At 44.9% G+C, this 21531-nt stretch overlaps 2 protein-coding genes across 7 annotated transcripts; both read left to right on the forward strand.

The window, feature by feature from the left end:
• The first annotated feature begins 2644 nt into the window (after nucleotides 1–2644).
• On the forward strand, nucleotides 2645–11243 carry LOC109518379 (mucin-5AC-like). Of its 6 annotated transcripts, XM_019874182.1 has the most exons (17): nucleotides 2645–2878; nucleotides 4469–4526; nucleotides 4604–4651; nucleotides 5370–5404; nucleotides 7143–7211; nucleotides 7329–7425; nucleotides 7517–7570; nucleotides 7641–7780; nucleotides 7875–7994; nucleotides 8104–8161; nucleotides 8240–8278; nucleotides 8956–9012; nucleotides 9089–9237; nucleotides 9325–9426; nucleotides 9494–9542; nucleotides 9670–9750; nucleotides 10044–11243. In XM_019874182.1, exons 3-17 carry the CDS (start codon nucleotides 4606–4608, stop codon nucleotides 11216–11218), a joined length of 2271 nt encoding a protein of 756 aa, XP_019729741.1. In that variant the 5' UTR covers nucleotides 2645–2878; nucleotides 4469–4526; nucleotides 4604–4605; the 3' UTR covers nucleotides 11219–11243. The 6 variants fall into 6 exon arrangements, with proteins under 6 accessions (XP_019729741.1, XP_019729743.1, XP_019729742.1 ...); XM_019874184.1 differs by lacking the exon at nucleotides 8240–8278 and having other exon boundaries at nucleotides 2646–2878; XM_019874183.1 differs by lacking the exon at nucleotides 2645–2878 and having other exon boundaries at nucleotides 4374–4526.
• Nucleotides 11227–15930, forward strand: LOC109518378 (uncharacterized). Its single transcript, XM_019874181.1, has 13 exons — nucleotides 11227–11427; nucleotides 11503–11624; nucleotides 11701–11811; nucleotides 11926–11983; nucleotides 12091–12198; nucleotides 12759–12898; nucleotides 12983–13430; nucleotides 13593–13655; nucleotides 13753–13886; nucleotides 13976–14110; nucleotides 14176–14233; nucleotides 14316–14372; nucleotides 14444–15930. Exons 2-13 carry the CDS (start codon nucleotides 11541–11543, stop codon nucleotides 15781–15783), a joined length of 2736 nt encoding a protein of 911 aa, XP_019729740.1. The 5' UTR covers nucleotides 11227–11427; nucleotides 11503–11540; the 3' UTR covers nucleotides 15784–15930.
• The last annotated feature ends 5601 nt before the right edge of the window (nucleotides 15931–21531 follow it).

The following is a 21531-nucleotide window of genomic DNA, read 5'->3' on the forward strand; positions in this document are numbered from 1 at the left end:
ATTCCCTGCAAATAGTATAATACAGCAAACAAGTATCGTAGAAATGTTTTAATTAACAGTGTTCACTTGTATCACATATCCTGCTATCTGTAAGGGTTGTTATGCAGCCTCTTTGTTGTGGAGGTTTGTGATTTTCCTGTGCTCTGGACATGTAGCTGCAAAACAGGATGAGCCGCAAACAGGCTCTCAAAACGGGGGGCTACCATGTTTCTCCGTGGTCGAATGTGTATGACCAATGACAATCATGTATTGTTTAACACAGTGTTTTTCAAAATCTGTTCCGCGGTACACTGGTGAGCCGCGAGACATTGTCAGGTGTGCCGCGGTAAAATATCCAATTTGTATGCCTGTGAATCGCCCAGAAAGTAATCATGTAGTACCCTCCCAAGCCGCTAGGGAGCAGCAACAGCTAGCCAATTACCTTGTGTTTCGACCACTCGAGACAAACGAATTTGTGCCGCATGATTGCAGGACGACAGTGAAACAATAAATATCAAAGATTATAAAATACTTTTTTCTTTGTGTTCATTGATTCCAATTCAAGCTGTTATAACGTCATTCTTCAATGTTAAAAACGGTTATCGTAACAATACAGTATAACACGTTCTCAGCGGGGTTTTTTTCCCACATTTTCAGCTGTGGTGTGCCGCGAGATTTTTCCAATGAAAGAAGTGTCCCTCGGCTCAAAAAAAGTTTGAAAAACACTGCTTTAACATAACCATATTGGCAACCTGTTTAAAGTTGTTGACCCCTCCCAAGAAGAAAAATATAGTATAAGAGGGTTCGCACCCAGCTGCTTGGAGAGTGTCTCCATCACAGATATGTAAATGGTGTTTCTCCACGAACTGTCGCTGAAATAAATCTCATTGTTGTACAAAGACTTTTGTTGTCTTGGTTTCCCTGGACTCACCCTTTCCTCATGCAAACTGATCTGTCGGCCCAGAGCCGGATCCAAGACTCCCCCCGGAGGTCGGAGGCGCGCTGAGGCGTTCCGCCTCTTCCCGGGCGTCAGCCGTAGGAACAGGAGGGCCGACACGAGAGAAACTGTTCCTTCGTTGAGCCGCAGACCGGGGGACACACCAGATGTTTCTTTAAGCTTGAAGCCGAGATCGATTTGGCTTTCGAACGATTATACGTTTTATAGCGTTGTGAGAGGCCAGCCCCTCAAATGCCATTGGACAATCGTTTCGGTTGTTCATCAGTTTTATTGGTATCACAATGCGTTGTGTAATTCTGATTGGCTAGGGCTTTCGTTATCATCTAGTTTTTAATGGTATCTATAAGTTGCTCCATGTCTTGGTTCTGGATTCTAATGGTATCACAATATCTTTATTTTTGAAATATAATAGAGGCCCCTGCCGGGCCTCTGTGTGATTGCATGTGGGTCTCAGAGGTCGCCGTAACCTCGTGGTCATGGTAGCTTAATGTACTCGAGTTTTTCGGATGTAGTCACGTGGATCAATCTTTACTGATGCGCGTTTTTTCGCTAATTTGATTGGGCATACCTGTAATTTGCTTTATGCTTTGACTTGCAATTAGTTAACAATTGATTAACGTTTTCCTACTGTCTATGTTTGACATTGACAACCATAGGCCCCTCCCCAACTGCTATCTATGTTTGACAACCATACGCCCTTTTTCCAACTGTGTACGATTATCTAACGTAAAACTTGAAGTTAACACATGTCATTGTTAACACAATGGGGCATGCATTTATCGATCTGATGGAGACCATAGCAAATGGATTTCAGCAAGTATCATCATACATTCAGTTCTTTCCCGACACCTTCTTTGACATGTAGTTGGCTGTCAAGTGTTGCTGATTCTGTTTTTTTACTTCCTGTTTCTTTTCCCTACACATTCTTTGGCATGTAGTTGGCTAGCAGGTGTTGCTGATCCTGCGTTTTACTTCCTGTTTTCTGGTCCATATATTTCTCTGTTTGACAACTATATACTTGTTTTTCTGCTATCTACGCGAGGCAGCCATAGCCCTTTTCCTGCTACACATATTCTTCGGTATGTAGTCGGTTAACTAGTGTCGTTGGTCAGCATTTTTATTTCTTGCTTAGGCATGTAGTCGGCTTAACAAGTGTCGTTGATCAGCATTTGTATTTCTTGCTTTTTACGAGTGTTAGACAACCATACGTCCTTTTTCCTGCTTTTTACGAGTGACGGCCATACGCTCTTTTCCTTCTGTCTATGATAAGCTAACGTCCGAAATCATATAATGCTAGTAAGAAGTAGACACTACATATTAATACTAATTGACAGCTATTCTCCCTTTTCTCCCTTGACTACAGTTAGATGACGTAATTCCATGAAGTTAGTACAATACTAATAAAAAACAGATACCACAGTAATTCCATGAAGTTAGTACAATACTGATATAAAACAGACACCACACTAATCTTAACAATGACCATTTCAGGGCAGCTAACTGGTTTTGCTCTGACAACCATACTCCGTTGCAAGGCAGTTACTTGTTTTGCTATGGTAACCATACTCATCTTCCGCTTGCTACGTTGTGATGTATTGAGTTTTGTATTCTTTACCACGAAAAGACACCACTTAACATAAAACAGATACCACACTGTTGTCCATACCGCCGCCTCCGTAACTTTTTCTGGGCGCGGAGGAGGCAGAGGACGAGGAAAGAGAGGAAGAGGAGGGAGGGAGAGAGGGAGGGAAGGGGGGCGTGGCACAGCTTGCTCCCTCTTTATTAAGCGCTCGCACAAATCATTTTGGAACTGGAATTGACGACATCCGCTGTTCAACTTCTCAAGAGCCATTTACCTCTCCGTTTTACGGCTTAATTCGACTGAGACATCTGAGCGCATTGGCTTTTCACTTCTCCCCTCTATGGTTCACTCGACACCACGTAAGCATGTAGTTTTGTTTTGTCTTTTTCAAACTCGGTGCACTTAAGTTTGGACGTTTTTTTAAAAAAAAATTCTCAATGGCCTCGTTTTTCGAAATGTACTTCGAGCAAACAACTGTTGAGACGGTCTAGCATGCCATATAAGTGGCAGAACACACTCAATAAGGACGTTTGACTTTTGTGTTTGTATTTAATTAATTATGGGGACGACAAGACGGTAACATTTTCTCAGGGGAAGATGACAAGTAACTACACCATTTATAAATTGACACGTGTGATGTAATTCTTTGGGGAGGGGGTACAACATTTGTGTGTGTGTTACGTACAGTACTTTTAAAGAAAATAGTGATAACATTTTATAAGAAGTAAATTGTCGTTTACGAGTGCAAATGAAAAATTACTCGCACGCTTGTGTTTTGAAGTTCGACGGAATTTTCCCTGGACGCGGGAGCTTGTGTGTCACGTGATCCAGACCAGGTGCTAATATTTGTCTAATCGATTGTTACGTGTTTGATTCGGTCGATAAAAATAGCCGCTCCATTAGCAGATTGCATCACTGATGTACAAATTCACCGTATTTAGACAATATGGAAACGGCGTACTATCGAAAAGAAAAGCGTACGAGTTGATCGAAAAGTTTAAAAGTAGCCGGACATTGCTTGTTCATTGTTTTCGTTAGTGGTTGATTGACGTCCGTCCCGCTTCTTCTTTCTGCGTGGTCCACAAACCCGAGTTGTCGTAGAAAATGTTGGTAATTTTTGACTTTGGAATCGTATGTTTTGTTTTCTCTTTTGCTAGTTAACATGGTACCAATGTATCCTATGTCTGTAATATACACCTGTTCTGGATTTGCTTATTGGTTCCCATGTTCGTTATGTCTTAAAATACACCTGTTGTCGTCAGCCCTGCTCCACACTTGTTAACTAATCAGCTACTAGGCTTGTGTAGGTGCGTCGTGTTTATTCAGCTGCCATTTTTTTGTCATGTCCGTTTCATGATCATATTAAGTTTATTCTTTGGTTTTGTGGCTTTGTATCAAATATTTTTTGGGGTTTGTTGTGTGTTTTATTCCAGCCGAGCCATTTTTTTGGGGGGGAGGGGGGGGGGTTCTTTTGACACTTGTAATCTTGTTTTTGCTTAATTTAAACTTTTATTATAAGTCTTTGCTGCAGTGATCACTAAACATAAGTGCTTGTCCTTAGGGTTGCAACTGCTGACTCTGTTTTATTTTGGGGAATAGTGTTGTACCTGTGCCACCTCTGCATGGAAGTTGTGCTGGACCACGGGATATTCGAGCACTTTCCCTCCAGTTGAGATCAATGCAAATGCTATGTAAATCGAGCATAGCTTTCAAATTGGCCTGCCTTTTTTTTTTTTTTTGTACACAAATGGTCTTCATGTGTATATGTCTTTAGAACTTTGCTGATACATTCAGCCCAGGAAGGCCTAAAAAAAACTAAACCATTTGAATGTCAGCAAAATTGGACCGCTAAAGTTTTGTCTCTGATATTAACCCCAAGTCATTTGATTCTTTACCCTGCTCGTGTTTGTATACACTGACAATTTCACTCTTTCCCCGTGTCCTTTCAGATACTAAATTTGCCTTACACGCTTATTTCCACATATGAATCTTTTAGCTCCTTTTAAGGTACGCAACCCTCCTCCATCGTCGAGTCGTAATTAGTCTTCTGTCATGTTCTGATTTAATATGCTTCTCCTCACCAGCGATGCACTCTGTCAATGGGTTTGTCAGGCTTCCCTCGCTGCTTGAAGGTAGATATTCATTGAATCAATCCAAAATATCCTGAGCTGTATTCGAGCTTCACGTTTTGTCTCTCTGTCCTCCACTTCATGCCGATAATTAAGAACTGAGAAATTAACAGCTGAAGAACCCCCCCTCCCTGAACAACTGTACCCTTCTGGGCAGACAAATGGATAAAATCACCTCAGATCTCAACAAACATCTGGTTATTTGTTAATCTGATTAATGGCGGTTTCTTTTTGAGTAAACTCAGTCGACACTAATTTCCCCAATGAATTCAACTTGGGGGAGGAAATCTGTGTGACTTGACTGTGTTAGAGACTTTGGTGTGAGTCTTCAAATCTGTGATGTTTTTTTTTTTTTTTTCCCAATAAACTAGAAGCTCCAGATGTGTAGCGTGTACTTGGCACTTGAACAAGTGAGAAAGGACACTCTACGGAGACGAAATATGATCTTAACCCTTTCATGGTCCATGTAACACGATAACATAAGATGTCCGCTGCCGTAACCGCTGTCCCTGAAAGGGTTAAACTTGGAGGGACTTTAGGTATGCGTGCATGCGCTCATAATTCAAAATTTTAATTGCTTAACCCACTACTGTTGAGCGCCCCCCCCCCCCAAATAAATAAATAAATCCAGGATCTTGAGGTCACTTCAGGGTCCGGGGTGAAGGAATGTCATCACCTCCGAAACTAATCCTGCCACTGTATGATTTGTTTTCTCTGGTAGGTGGTTCTGAGAAGTCGCACAAAATATATTGTCAGGTAAAGAAAACCACCACATTTTCATCTCTTAAAGAGCATTTTACTTTTCCACTGCACGGTACTGTTGGGGGGTAATCTGGCCTTTGTCTTCCTCCGCGTGTTTGTTAATTTCGGATGTTGGTGTAGTGTCGGCCCCTAGCCGGACCCACGCCTCCCCCCCCGGAGATGCGTGGGCGTCTCGCCTTTTCCCGGGGGGTCAGCAGAGGGCAGGAGGGCCGACACTGCAGTTCCTTCGTTGAGCCGCAGACCAGGGGACGCACCAGATGTTTCTGAGTTTGAGGCCGGAGTCGATCAAAAACTAAGTACAAACTTAGTCAAGAGTCCAAGTTGCAGGCTGGTCACAAGCGAGTTTTATTCAATCAAAACCCGGAGAGGTACAGATGTGCACATCAGAGCTCTGAATTCTCCAGAGACAAAACACAGGTTTTATAGAGTTTTGTGGGGCCAACCCCTTTTATTTCATTGGCTAGTATCTAAGGACGCTCTTCACTCTTTGTCAATTCTAATGGTATCATGATGCGTTGTGTAATTCTGATTGGCTGTGACCTTCTTTGTCAGCTAGATTTTAATGGTATCTATAAACAAATTCATAACATGGTACTGATTTATCATGGTATCACAATAGCTTTATTTTTAAAATATAATAGAGGCCCCTACTGGGCCTTTGTGTGATTGCATGCAAGTTTTCGATTTAACTATATCCCCGTAGGCTTGGCAACCCGATGAAAATTACTGCAGAACAGACAGCAGTCATTACTGGTATGCATTTCACCATGCACATGCAGTTTGCTAATCTAATGATGACCATCGCTGAGCAGCTAACAAGCATCATCTGTATGTATTTTGCTCCAAGATGCCCATTTTCGCCACGCATATGCATTCTGCTAATATAAATGATAGGCATCCTTGCTAATCTAATGCTGACCATTGCAGAACAGCTAACAAGCATCATCGGTATGTATTTTGCTCCTTATCTGTGCACCGTTTGACATGTTCATTGCTCTGCCTGACAACCATATGCCTCCCCTTTGCTTGTTACGTTACGATTAATTAGGTTATACATTTATCCATAAAACGGACACAAAATAGATATAAAACAGACACCACATTGGCTGTCCAAATACAGGCTAGAGACAATGAACAGTACCTTTTGAATGTTTTATTTTCAGAATATTCCCGCCAAGGGCGGTACCGAAACTCATGTTGAGGCATCGGGACTTTCGTTTCTCCTAAACCGATTCTTAGCTTTTATCAACTGGTGCATTCCTATGCCCGTTAACTGACTCGGTGGTGTACTTGAAGGACATATCTGGCTACAAAACAGAGTTTCCCTGCGGACATGAGAAAGCATGACTAAATATGGGCAGAATACACACTTCAGTACTCCCTTTGCTGCGCAGGTCAAGCGGTTGATGAAATGAAACAGAAAAGCATTGAGTGTATCGGTCTGAATGAGACATGCTAGTGAATCATAATAGAGGAGATTGAAGGCTGTGGAAAGGAGCTTTTTTATGGGGGCGGTGCTATAGTTGGCGTTTCTAGCAATGTAACTTCAAAAGGTACAATTACCGTTACACAGTGAGTGACCAGCAGTAGCGTATCAAGTTTGTTAGGGCGCCAGTAGTCAAGTCTGGAAAGTACCGTGCAGTGGTACAGGGTGCAATTCGGGATATCTGTTTGTAAATTTACCATGCTTTGAAAAAAAAAAGAAATACAATCGCTTCTCCATAATTTTCAGAACTGCAATATCAAGTTGGACACGCCGGAGCAATATTTCCAGCACGTGCAAAATAAGAATCACAAAATGGTGCGTCTGTTACATTGAATCCCTGGGATCATATGGTTGGATCATTCGATTTTTTTTTTATTTATTTATTTTTTTTTTTTTTTTTTTTTTTTTTTTTTTTTTTTTTTTTTGTTCAAGATGATGAAGCGCCTCTCCAGCCATGGTAACGGTAACTCATCGTCTGACACGGGAGGAAGGAAAGACTGCGACCGCGCGGCGGCGGCGCTGGTTGAAAGTGCGCAAAGTTGCTGAGCACCGTGAGCCAGTGAGAACATCAATTTCAAGGTCGGCGGTTTCATATTTTAAATATACGCCTCGTCCGTTAGGTCTGACGCTGGAGAAAGGGATATTCAAGCAACTGGACAAGCGCTCCGTGCCAGGTGACGATCCGTTTCACCGTCCACTTTGGCTCTGACAACCACGTGATCGTCATTCACGTTTGTTAACTAGGTGCATCCATGATGATGTTTTGGCACAGCTCGGAGGCCGCGTCCGAAGCCGATTGCATCTGTTGCGCTTGCCAGGATGCTTTTCCGGCATCGTTACTGATAAAACACTTGGATTCGCACAGGCACCTCCTGCACACTCTGGTCAGCTTTTTTGCAAACGAATATTTTATGATAGCTCTTAAACGTGTTACTTTATTTTTCTGAGTCACTGTGAATTTTACTTTTGACACTGTAGTTGCATCTAAATCCCTGGCGGCTGCCGTTTGGTTGGCGACAAGTTCCGGAAAGGAAATCGTTGCAGTCAGAGTTGGAGGCGGAGGAGAAGAAAAGAGGGTGGTGTCAGGTGGTTCTAAAGGTTAAAAAAAAAAACTTACTTTTTTCTTTTAAAGTGACACAAATGCTTAAAAAAAACCCACATCCATTTTATCTCAGGAAATTTAAGATTTGTTTCACCTCTCTCCCAGGTGATGGATTTTCCCTGCTCAGTGTTTCAAGACCTCAATCCACCAAGTTACCAGAAAGGTTGGCATCCAAAAATATACACTCATCTAACAGTTCTAAGTTAGTTTCCATCATTTTAATTCATTACTGTACCCATAGTGAAGGACAAACTCGGGCGGCACCACGTTGTCATGAGATGTAAGGGTAAACTCTTGGCCTGATTTCTCCGCAGACACTTTGTTTTTATTTGTGCACGCCTAAGAAGAATTGGTGCTAATTTTAACAACGCATGGTGTGTCGCCATTTTAACTCATTCACTCCCAAAGACGTTTTTAAACGTCTTTTCCGACTTGGTCTAGAATTGGCTGGTACTGAACGAGTTTTTAACCAGTAGCGTGTAAAATTCACTCTATATGCATGGCATGGTGTGTAGCGTGTCAAAAGAATTCATTCCGTTGATCCGTGAGACGTGAATGATTTGACAACCTGCTAGTTGGCGTGAAATATTTGCATGGCTGCCAACGGTGGGATCCGAACTCCAAAAGTGGGACATTGCCGTGACCTAAATGGAACCGCGCATACCAACTCTGAGCTCTTGAACAAGGTTGATGCATGCCACCATCTGTGCGGCTTCACGCCCTGCGTTGCACGATGTTAAGGCATGAGGCCGCAGCGTCTGTGCGAACGTTCAAGTTCCTTGGTAATGATCCGGTCTGAATTTGCGAGAGGCAAAGACGAGGTTCTCGCGTCTTACTCTTTGAAAACGCAGCATTTTACAAAAAAAGCACACAGCAGAGAGCTTGATTTGAACCGAGCGTAACCCGATGTCATGTTTCATCTCACTAACATGAGCAAGGGTTGTCGCATCTTTTCAGTGCTACTGTGCCAAACCTTCAGCCGACACCACAAACATGGGACTTACCCACTTTTGGGTGAGTAAGAGAGCAGTAGGAAATTGGCGAAACGTTCGTTCTTCCCTGAAGGGCGCTGAACATTTTACCATGGCAGGGCGAAATTTTATTGTGTCGTACGAGGCCCACGACGCAGCCTGCAACTCCACCTACGATTCGTTGCTGTGTCTGCTGTGTAGAAGGCGGCTGACGGAGCAAGAGGGTCACGCACACGCTTTCAGCTGGGAACACGTTGCTATGTTTCTCGTGAGTGCTTTCGCTCGTCCTGAATGTTTTTACGGTTGAATTCGGCATTGAACATTAATTGTGGTGGTTGGGTTTGTGCTCAAAAAGGACCGTTTCCATCCTGGCTCGCTGATGGCCAATTGCGGGCCAAAGATTTTACTGGACCTTGCAAGCCAGGCTGCACGTATTCACAGAATAACGGATATACAGGTCTGGCAAAGCAAAACTTCTGAATCAGAACGACAAGTCTCTGACTAACTCTTGTTTTTTTACATAGAAAATCAAGTTGGATCGGCCCATCAAGGAACCTTGCGACTACGCCAGAGGTGATTTGTTTCCAAATTGGAAACGTCACATTTTAGAGTGGCACTTTTTGGGGTCACACATTTAATGTCATTGACTTGACGGCGGTGTTTTCTTTTTCCTCATTTTCTTACACCGTTTGCTCGTCAGCGAAAATAATCCTGAGTGCAGCACTGAGGAGGACGAGCAAGGGTCCGCTTATACCCCTCTTCCTATCGCACGCACGGTTGGGTAAGCTAAAAAAAAAATTGTTTTTTCAAGTAGGGTGTCTGTCTGGAAAGGGACACAATTCAGGTTTCTTGACCTCCTCATTAAAGAAAGTACCCAATTTTCTTTGAGGTCCAAGGTATGTGCTACTCAACCCCGACCCTATTCTGTCTGAACAATAATTTTATTTTATTTTTTTGTCCCGATGCGATACTTTTGTTGTCCAGGGTGATTAACATGATTGGTTAAAACAAAATGACAGTACAGTTTTCTTACTGTCAGATCTAATCGAGGGCTTTTTAACTGTTTCCTTCCAGTCCCCAAAGGAACATCATTGACCTCTGAGAACAGCGTGACACGCAAAATGACGGCGCTCCCTTCAAAGATCCCCAGCAGAAATCCCACTGACAGTAACGGGACCTCCGGACCCCAAAAGACTGTGAATCAGACCGGACTCCGAATTAGCGGCCATGTTTTGACATCCGCAAAAGAGGAAGGTGAGCGAAAGAGGCCGATGGATGCTCACGATGACAAGATTGGCTGTAAAAGACAACGAAGGGGCTCCAGAGAAATGATAACACATGAAGAAAAGCCAAAGCTGAAATATGAGAATTCGGACCAAAAGCAGACTGCGACCACCTCCAAAACAAATCTAGCCAAGGCTGCAGTACCTGTGGCCGCCTGCACCGAAACCACCTCCCAAATCACTGCATTCAAGTCCACAACATCGACCACCACTTATACTTCAAAGGTCAAGACAGCGACGACAACCACCTCAAGTGCAAATAGAACCGTGCATTCCAACTCCTGCGCCCCAAAACTCGTAGCCCCTACTTCCAGTTTCACGAAATCCTGCGGTGTTACGGCAACCTCCTTGAGTCCACCCCCAACCACAGCAAAGTCCATTGCACCCTCTGCCAATAGCTGCCAATCCTGTAGAGAGAGCGCAACATATTCCACTGCGACTTCAAGCGTCAACAGATTCACACCTACTGCCTGTAACGATAAGTCCTGTGACGTGACCGCAGTATACTCCGGTGCAATTGCAACCACCGGAAAGTCCACTGCACCTGTTGGCAGTTTTATTCCAACATCCTCTGGAGTTGCGGCAAAGTCCCCAAGACTGAGCAGCATCCAGGCTCTTCCAATTTCTATGGTGACTGCACCTTCAAATCCAACCGCAGCCGTCAAAGGTGGAACCGCAACCAAGCACGTGGGAGTGACCGCCGCAACCACCACTAAACCCACAGCACCGAATGCCGTTCATGGCACGTCAACCTCTACTTTTAGTGCATCTGCGACGACTTCCAGGCCCAGTGCATCAGGCGCTCGCTGTGCCGTCTCGACCTCCAAGTTAATAGCATCTGACTCCAGCCCCAAATCTTCATTCACCATGTCAGGATTAGGCCACATAGAACCTGAAGTTGGATCTGGAAGAGAAGCCGTGCGACACTCTCACTTGGCAGCCGTAAAAAAAAAACAGAGCGTTTAAATCGTCGGTCCGGTCTCAGGCCCAAGTCGCGGTTGGATCCAGAAAATCTCTTGCCTCTTCCAAGAAAGTGAACAACAACAACAACACGAGGGGATCCCTTGCCGATCCAGAACCACGGGTCTGCAAGTGCTGCACTTGTGCTGCCGTCCACGCAACCTCACCAGCCAATCTATCGCATAGCAAATCTAAGGCGACTGTTTCAAAAGTTGGTGAGTGCTGTTGTTCAGCGACTCTGTATCAACTGGTTCTTGTGACAAAGTTTTAATTTGACGTTTTATCTTTAGGCCTCGGCTTTATAGTTGCAGTTAACAGCGACGGGAGGATGCAGTCCTATTGCACTCTGTGCCACGTCAGATTGGGCCGCTCAAGTCACCCTACGGAAAACGTTCACTTACACAACTACATGGTATGTGCGACTAAGTCAGAAAAAGCACACGATATGTCAGATGTTGATCGCGTGTGCCGTTACATCCTCCAACAAGAAACGGAGGTTCCCAGAGCTGAACGACAAGCACTTGGCAGGCATCAACCAGGAGAAGTTTGCATTCAGCATGGCTGAGGTCGAGAAGTGTCTGGGACTTCGGAAAATCCAGGTGAGTTAAGTGTCTTTTAACAAATAACAAACGCATTTTGGATGTCCAAAGACAAATGGACTCCTATCTTGTCTTTTTGCCAAATGGGCTCTTGGTCTTGTCTGTGCTTGCTAGACAATAGCGGTGACTAACGACGAGTACAATGAGCTGTCTAGTCTCCCAGAGGCCCAAGGTCAGTGAGAGAAAAATCAAGACACAACACCTTTTGAGCTGTCCTTGGTTGCAGGACAAGCGCTACAGATGATGGAAGCGAAAATAATGATTTGTCTTGATCCTCAGCTTTACAGAGATTGGAGGCTCAATTCCAGGTCTCATCCAACTCTTTGGTGCCTGTGGGACAACAGATTTCTTTTGCCTACTCGCAAGGAGCTTCAAGCCCGGATGATGGTAATTGAATTTTGTGATGTTTCACACCCTGGAGAAAGACAGGCGGAATCGTAGCCGGACTAACATGGTGTTTTTTTATGGGGGGGGGGGGTTTAAACAGTTAAATGGCAGAGGTGGGCATTCCGTCATTACTGACGGAAGGTTTGTTAGTCAGTCACTGACGGAGACCCGTTTTGATGAATGACGAGACTTAAAACAAAAAGTTTAGCAATAGCATTGGTGAAAATGGCTCGGCAATCGATTGGGATTTTTTTTTTAAGGTGTATTTGGGTTTCTTTTGAATGTTTGACTTTTTAATTAACTTCTTCACTCCCAAAGACATTTTTAAACGTCTTTTCAGACTTGGTCCGGAATTTGCTGGTACTGAATGAGTTAATAATGGCATGAATGATTCGCCCTGGGCAGAGGTTGGGCATTTTGACTCTGCGCTGTTCCAGTTTTGTTTTGATAGTTGATTTGAAGAAGACAATTACAAGATGTAGAACCTGCCTTTTAATCCCCCCCCCCCAGCACATGGTATTCATGACAATCTTTTGTTGTTTCATCTTTCTGTTTGGCAGTTGATACAGATGCCCTTGTTAGCACTGCTGATGATGAATATCCAACTCCTGAGCCGGAGGCCACTGTTCAAAGCATCCATGGATTCCAATGTGGCGAAGAGATTTCTGAGAACCAGGATTTTGATTATCCCGATTTAAAGTTAGCCGGGAAGTATCCGGAAGATTTTGAGCCCTCAACTTCAGTTTTATTCAGCCCAGAGTCACCGACTGATCTATGTTTAAAGGATACTGAAAAGAATTGGGGAGGCACTGAGCCCTCATCACTATTGGTGGGACCAGACCCAAAGATTGGTGATCCAGGCTTTATGGACATTGAAGAGAATCTGTCTGACTTGACCGAGCCCTCAACATCAGTGTTGTTGGGACCAGACCCAAAGATTGGTGATGCGGATTCCAAGGAGACTGAGAACAATCTGTCTGACTGCGGCGAGCCCCCACCACCAACCCCGTTGGTCCTAGAGCCTCCGATTGGTGATTGGGACTTAAAGGCTGTCGAGAAGAATCCAGAAGGCTCAGATGGGCCCTCACCTCCAGAGGCATCGGGAGCAGACCACTCACACATTTGTAATCCAGGCGTCTGTGAGGATCTGGAAGGATCAAATAGGTCAGGACCACCAAATTCAATTGCAAAACGCAACGATGGAAATGTTGCACAGGCGCTCTGTCTTTCAGGTACCGTGTTTTCCGGATTATAAACCACAACTTTTTTTTTCCTCCCCAAACTTTGAACCCGTTGGCTTTTAATGCAATATAGTTTGTTTGTTTTTTTCCCCCTCTTTTTAACCCCAGAGGTCACTGCCAGTCCATGATGCACCAATGTTGCTTTTGTTACAGGAAATGAAAGTAACTTGACCATGTTTTTGTGGGTGAGGGGACTGTTCAACCAGCCAATCTTAGGTGAGTAGGAGTAGCCCTCATGGACTACCCCCCCCCCCCCCCCCCCAAAAAAAATGAAAATAAGCAGACACTAATGACTAAGCCATTGCCCAGTCAGGTCTAGCATCTGTGTACGAGTGCCGTGGGGCGTCTGAAAATTCGTTCTACCTGTGTGAGAGCTGTAGCCAGAAATTCACAGTCAGTGACATCTGCCTGCACATGGTTAGCGTAAAGCATCAGCTCATGTACATGGTAAGGGAGGGTTTGACACTTGACTCTGTTACTCACATTTTTAGGACGTGACTTCAATTAAAAAATAAAATAAAAAATTTTTTTTGCAGCTGATGGCCTATCCACATTTGATGAATTCATTTTGGTATGAGGACGACCTACGAGAGGAAATGAAACTCACCATCTTTAACCGTGTGGCGGTTGAAGTCGCTGCCCAGGAGCGATCCAAGAAGATGGACGCAAAGGTAGCCTTTAGCATACCGTCACAAATCGCTCCTTGTGCTAAATACTTCTTTTTGGGGGGCTGAAGGTTTTAGTCCTCTCTCAAGGCTTGTACGAGTCAGTCTGGAAAGCTCCGGTCAGAGAAGGTATTGTTGAATGTCACTTACGACCGGTTTTATTGTGTGCGAGAGTGCCATGTATCAATTGTAAACCTCTTATCGTTCAAAGCTCTCAACATGCTGCGGAGCACCACCTGTCAGTCTGTCGTGTCATCACAACAAACTGGTACATCGATGCTTTGAGATGACAAATGACACTCTTAATGTATTCATTCTGACCGTTTCTGCCTTTTGAAGCAACCCAGACGTCTGAGAAGCGGAGTGGACAGAACATGGATTTGTGTGTGGACTCGAATGCCGACTCGGTTTCTTGCACCTCTTCGGCTAGCGCGTTCCTCACTCTGCAAGACACCCACAGAAATTTGATTAGTCCGCCAGAACTGACTGTTTCCAGTCCTGTCTCTAGGGTGCCACCTGTCAACCAAGTGAAAGAGGAGGTGATGCCCTCAAAATGCAGGCCTCCTGAAAAGTTGGGTTCGCTCACCAAACCTCCTCTTTTTCAAGTGAAGAACGAACCAATGCTCTCAGAGTCCAAACCCCCTGTAAGACTCTGTCCTATCAGTCAGAAGCAACCTGGTTTACAAGTGAAGGCTGATCTTGTGCTCCATGAGTCTGGAATTGTAAAACCCATTTCTGAGGAACCGCCGAGTTTTCAAGAGAAGGCTGACCTGAGCCCTTCACAGTCCGGATCTGATGCAACTGTTGGTCCCGTTTCTGAGCAGCAGCCTAGTTTTCAAGTGAAGGCTGAACTGACGGCACCAGAGTCCGGATTTCTTGAAACCTCTGGTCTGATTTTTGAAGAGCAACGTAGGAAACAACCGAAGGCTGAACAAATGCCACAAGTGTCCAGATCTCCTGAAACTGCAGGTCTTGTTTCTGTGGGGCAGCGTTGTATTAAGGTGAAGTCTGAAGTAATCCCAAAAGACGATGGATCTCCGAAAACTACTGGTGTAGTTTCTGGAGCCTGGCCGGGTTATCAAATCAACACTGAACCGCCGGTTAAGGAACGGAGCTTTCCTCTACCAACTGCCTCTTTGTTGCCAATGCCGCAGATTTGTCAGGTGAAAGATGAAATGGCTCCCTCTTCTTCCGGATCCTCTGCAACTCCCATTCCAAGCTCGAAACCAGCGCCTAGTTCTCGCGTGAAAGATGAAACGTTGCTCTCAGAGAACAGACTTCCTTTAAGTACTGGTTACATCCCCGCAGCACCGCCAAGTTCTCAAGTGAAAGATGACCCCGTGTTCTCAGAGTGCAAACCCCTTGTAGCTACTCCTCCAGCCCCCAAGATGCCTTCTAGTTTTCTGGTAAAAGGAGGGGCACGCTCCAAAGGCGTTGCTGCTCCTGTAACTATGGGCCCAACAATTCTTCAAGATAAATACCTTCACACCAGGAAAAGAGAAGCTCTCGAGTCTCTGGGTGAACTAATCAGGATTTGCACCAGTAAGACCAAGCTCTGTGATCTTCCACCTGTCAAATGCAGACAGAAAACAGCGGAAGCAAAGTTGGCAGAGCCCTCTATCGTCAACCCTCCAATGATTCCAGGAGATCCGCGTAATGGTGACCGAGGTCTGTGGTAGAAAAACCCAGGTGTCGGACATCCCCTCCCAAGGCAGCAGACGGAATTGCTGCCATCACCAGTAACCCAGCCCGTAGTGTGTCAGTTTTGTATGTGCCAGGCCATCACCACGATTGATATGTGATGGAATAAAATTGGGAACAAATGATTCTAGTATGATTTATTATGTTTATGTCTGCATTAGTTTTTTTTCCCATGAAAGTATTATCAAACATGTTATTTTGCTGTGCGAGTGTTACTGTGTAAAGAGTCAAAAGCAGGAGAACCGAAACATGTTCAACTCTACTTGGCCTCAAGTTATCTGCAGTCAGATATGAGGAAACCCACCAGAGGTGACCCTTCTGCATTTCTGGAGATCTGCCTCACCTTCATGTAATCTAGGGACCTCAACAGTAAATAAAAAGAGGGGGCTTACGGAGGGGCTGCTTAGGGTAGCTGAGAGAATTGTGCGCAGTCCTCTTCTATTCTCCTTGCAAATGACAAATATGTCTCCTCTCTTTTTTTTATCCATCCATCCATTTTCTGTTCCGCTTTATCCTCACAAGGGTCGTGGGGGTGCTGGAGCCTATCCTAGCCACCTTCGGGCAGGAGGCGGGGGACACCCTGAACCGGTTGGACACAAGGCCCGGGGAGAACATGCAAACTCCACACAGGGAGGCCGGAGCTGGAATTGAACCCGGTACCTCTGCACTGTGAGGTCGACATGCTAACCACTGGACCACCGGGCTGCCCTCTCTTCTTTTATGTATGCGCATATTTGTCATATGTGTAATAAACCTGACAATATGAAACGTTGCAAAATCAGTCCGTCGATAACACCAGGGATGAAACATGTCATGGCAGATCACATATCAAGTAGGTCATGATGTGTCGACCCGGGGCCCGATCCAGGCCTCTCCCTGGAGGTCTGGGGCGCGCCGAGGCGTTCCGCCTCTCTCCCGGGTGCCGGCCGTAGGATCAGGTGGGTTGACACACGAAGATTCGCTTCTCTGTTGAACCGCAGACCAGGGGACGCACCAGTTGTTTCTTTAAGCTTGAAGCCGAGATCGTTCGAGAGTCAAACACAAATCGAGTCCAGAGGCCGAAGTGCAGGCTGGTCACAAACGAGTTTTATTCAAGTAAAACCCGGAGAGGTACAGATGTGCACATCAGGAGAACTCTCAAATCCCTCGAGATTGAACATGGTTTATATGGCATTGCGAGAGGCCATCCCCTCAACTGCCATTGGCCAGTCGTTTTTTGGTTATTCATCAGTTTTATTGGTATCACAATGCGTTGTGTAATTCTGATTGGCTAGGGCTTTCGCTATCATCTAGTTTATAATGGTATCTATAAAATGCTCTATGTCTTGGTTCTGGGTTTTAATGGTGTCACAATATCTTTATTCTTTAAAATAAATTAGAGGCCCCTACCGGGCCTCTGTGTGATTGCATGTGGGTTTCAACAAGTAACATCCACGTGTCTACGTTTAACATATGTCCTTTTTCCAACTGCTACCATCTCTGTTTAATACCATAAGTCCTTTTCCCGGCCGCTGTCATGTATGTTTAATAAACATATGTCTTTTTCCCGGCCGCTGCCGTCTATGTTAAACATATGTCTTTTTTCCACGTATGTCTTTTTTCCAACTGCTACCTATGTTTGACAACCATATGCCCTTTTTTCTCCAACTATCTACGTTTGTCTACAGTAAAACCCGAAGTCAATACAATACTTCATATAAAACAGATACTACAGTCACCTCTGAAGTCATTCACCGTGACGGATGATTAATTGACCAACACAATAGTGTTGGTCAACTATCTGATAGGTGAAACATGCCACTCAGGAAGGTAGTGCGCCAAGGCGATGCGCAAAAAATAATAATCACAATGCCTAATGTGCCCAAACCTTGTTTGACCGAAGATCTACTTTTCGATCAACCAACCTCCCACGATCGAGCCGTTACCGCGCATGCGCACGTACACACGCATCCCATGATGAGCAATAACCTGACGCTTTCAACAGCAGTTGTCAGGTGAACGGGGCCTTCCTCACCCAGGGAATCCTCCCCCCCCCCCCCCGACCCCCATTTGCAGTAGTTCTTCAGCATTGTGATCTTTCGTGAAGGAATAATTGTGTGCTTGAGTTATGTATTCCTACATTCATGTTTTTAGTTATACATTCTTGTATTCATGTCTTTAATTCACACATATTACATTCATGATGACTGTTTTGCTGGTTATTGTCGTGTCGGCCCCTAGCCGGACCCACGCCTCCTCCCGGAGGCAAGGGGCGCGCAGAGGCGTCTCGCCTTCTCCCGGGGGTGGGCGGCGGGCAGGAGGGCCGACGCTGATGTTCCTTCATTGAGCCGCAGACCAGGGGACGCACCAGATGTCTCTGAGTTCAAGGCCGGAGTTGATCAGAAACTAAGTACAAAACTTAGTCAAGAGTCCAAGTAGCAGGCTGGTCACAAGCGAGTTTTATTCAATTAAAACCCGGAGAGGTACAGAGATGTGCACATCAGAGCTCTGAACTCTCCAGGGACAAAACACAGCTTTTATAGAGTTTTGTGGGGCCAACGCCTTTCATTTCATTGGCTGGTACCTAGGGACGCCCCTCACTTTATCAATTCTAATGGTATCATGATGCGTTGTGTCATTCTGATTGATCGTGACAATCTTTGTCAGCTAGATTTTAATGGTATCTATTAACAGTTTCATACCTTGGTTCTAATTTATAATGGTCTCACACTGGGCTTTAATTTTAAAATATAATCAGGGCCCCTACAGGGCCTTTGTGTGATTGCATATGCTTTTAGATTTAACCGTATCCGTATGCTTGGCTACCTAACGATGATTATTGCCGAGCAGCCAGCAGGCATTTTTTTGCTAATCTTAACAATGACCATTTCAGGGCAGCTAACTGGTTTTGGTATGACTATGATGTGTCGGCCCGGAGCCCGGACACACACCTCCTCCCGGAGACCAGGGGCGCGCCGAGGCGTCCCGGGCGGACGGCCGAGGGATCAGGGGGGGCCGACACAAGGAAGAGGAAAAAACGGACGTTCCTTTGTTGAACCGAAAACCGGGGGACACACCAGAAGTTTCTTTGAGCTTGATGCCGAGATCGTTCAAAAACCAAGTACAAACTTAGTCCGGAGGCCGAGGTGCAGGCTGGTCACAAACGAGCTTTATTCAATCAAAAACTCGGAGAGGTACAGATATGCACATCGGAAAACTCTGAATTCTTCCGAGGTTAAACATAGTTTTTTATAACGGTGTGAGGGGCCCACCCCTCCAGTTTCAACTGGTAGTCTCTTGATCGTTATCAACTCTACCAGTGTCATAATGCGTTGTGTGATTCTGATTGGCTGTGGCTTTCTTCGTTAGCTAGTTTTTAATGGTATCTATAAATTACTTCATGTCTTGGTTCTGAATTATAACGGTGACACAATAGCTTCTATTTTTTTAAATATAATGGGGGGCCCCTGCCGGGCCCTTGTGTGAATGCATGTGGGTTTCAAATATTACCATGTATCCTTTAAAATATAAAGGGGTATGTCGTTGTTAACACAATGGGCATGCATTTATCGATCTGATGGAGACCATAGCAAATGGATTAGCAAGTATCATCATATTCTTTGACATGCGGTTGGCTAACAAGTGTCGTTGATCTGCATTTTACTTCTTGCTTTTGGCCCATATATTTCTCTGTTTGACAACCGTATACCCCTTTTTCTGCTATCTACGAGTGGCAGCCATACGCCCTTTTCCTGCCACACGTATTCTTTGACATGTAGTTGGTCAACAAGTGTCGTTGGTCAGCATTTTTATTTCTTGCTTTTGGCCCATATATTTCTCAGTTTGACAGCCATACGTCCTTTTTCCTGCTATTTACGAGTGACAGCCATACGCTCTTTTCCTGCTGTCTACGATACGCTAGCGTCCGAAATAATACAATGCTAGTAAGAAATAGACACTAACCCAGCCGCTGGGGAGCAGTGCCCTCCCCTGGGGGTGCACTGTTCCCCAGTGCCGGTCCCAAGCCCGGAGAAATGGGGAGGGTTGCGTCAGGAATGGCATCCGGCGTAAAACTTTTGGTAGGACGGTTTACAGGGGCGGATGGAAATTACTGACTCGCTGTGGCGACCCCTGAATAGGGGCGTGCCGAAAGGAGATTAAGAAGTAAGAAATAGACACTACATATTAATGCTATTTGACAGCTATTCACCCTTTTCTCCCTTGACTACGATTAGCTGACGTAATTCCATGAAGTTAGTACAATACTAGTAGAAAACAGATACCACAACAACCATACTCTGTTGCAAGGCAGTTAACTTGTTTTGCAATGGTAACCATACTCATCTTCCGCTTGCTACGTTGTAATGTATTGAGTTTTGTATTCTTTACCACAAACAGACACCACTTAACATAAAACAGATACCACACTATGTGCAAAGAAGGAACTGCTTGGTTTTAAGAACCGCTTCCCCCATTGGGTTGAGAAAGAGGACAAACTTGTCAAAACGGTGATTGATGACTGGGAGACGACCTTGCCGCTTGAGATGACCTCACCACTTGAGGTTTCACATACGCTCTGTAACTTTTCACTCACATAGGATGCAGATGGTTTCAGTTGTACCCAGATAGCAAGAGAACGAGAGAAGACTGCGGGATAATCTCACCCAACGTTCCACCAGTCCCTCCACTCATCTTGGTTTTTATTGACCACCGGAGATCTCTTATGTTGGAGGGTGGTGGGCGGGATCCTTCGTCGTCCTCCGCGTGTCCATTTGAATTCGGGTTGGGTTAGTGTGTGAAATCGGAGGCTGGAAATGGAGATGTTGTTTCATGAAAATTTTATCAGAGTGTTCCGGGCACAAGTGTGATCCAAACAATGGTTGTGATCAGAGCACAAAAGCGCAAAAGCAACACCTCAAGACAAGTCTTATATATTCTAAGGAGGGCGTAGTTTTCAACTGATACTTCACTTTCGTTTTCCCGAATAACTGTTCCAGTGCTCCGGTTTCCCTAAAAACTGTTTCTGCATTTCCGTTTCCCAAATAACTGTTGCAGTACTTTCGTCTCTAGCGGGTTCCAACAGGACTTTGGTGTGAAACCGCGAGTCAATAAAGAGGATGCGCGCACAGCGTTTCATCTGCAATGTTGTCCAAAATAGTCTCGTCTCTAAGACAGTTCAAAGCGAGGTCACGTCATAAGTCAAAATATGTCTGTTCAAAATATGTTGTCAAATTAATAGTACGCATAGCTAAATAATGGCTTCACCTTCCACCCACATACACACACATAGTCAAACCATTTCAATTGTTTCAAACCGCAGTGTAACCCTCACTCCCTATGTTGGAAACCCCATTGTGATACGGACTCCATAATGAAATAAATTGAGGGGAGGACAGATACCAAGCATGTGACGCAGCAGAGAAGTGAAACCGTGAGCTTCTCTCCGTCGTTGCGAGATTGGTACCAGAACTGAATGTCTTAATTCTCTCCTTCTTTGTCTTTATTCTCCACTATTGGAAGTGAAGAAGCTGCCGGTCATTCTGGATGGTCTGGCGCGAATGTCCAATACACAGACTCAAACGGTGACTGAGCTCAACCGCAATATGGATGCGGTTTTGGGGTGTCTCCGTACGATTGGCGACAACATGGTGAAGTTGGAATTCTCGCTTCGGAAAGTAAATGAGGATTTGGCTGATCGGCGCCAGTGAAGGAATACAGCCACGAACTCAAGGCCACCTGAAATTGTT

The sequence above is a fragment of the Hippocampus comes genome, unplaced genomic scaffold (assembly GCF_001891065.2).
Source record: "Hippocampus comes isolate QL1 unplaced genomic scaffold, H_comes_QL1_v1.1 scaffold166, whole genome shotgun sequence".
NCBI classification, from domain to species: Eukaryota; Metazoa; Chordata; class Actinopteri; order Syngnathiformes; family Syngnathidae; genus Hippocampus; species Hippocampus comes.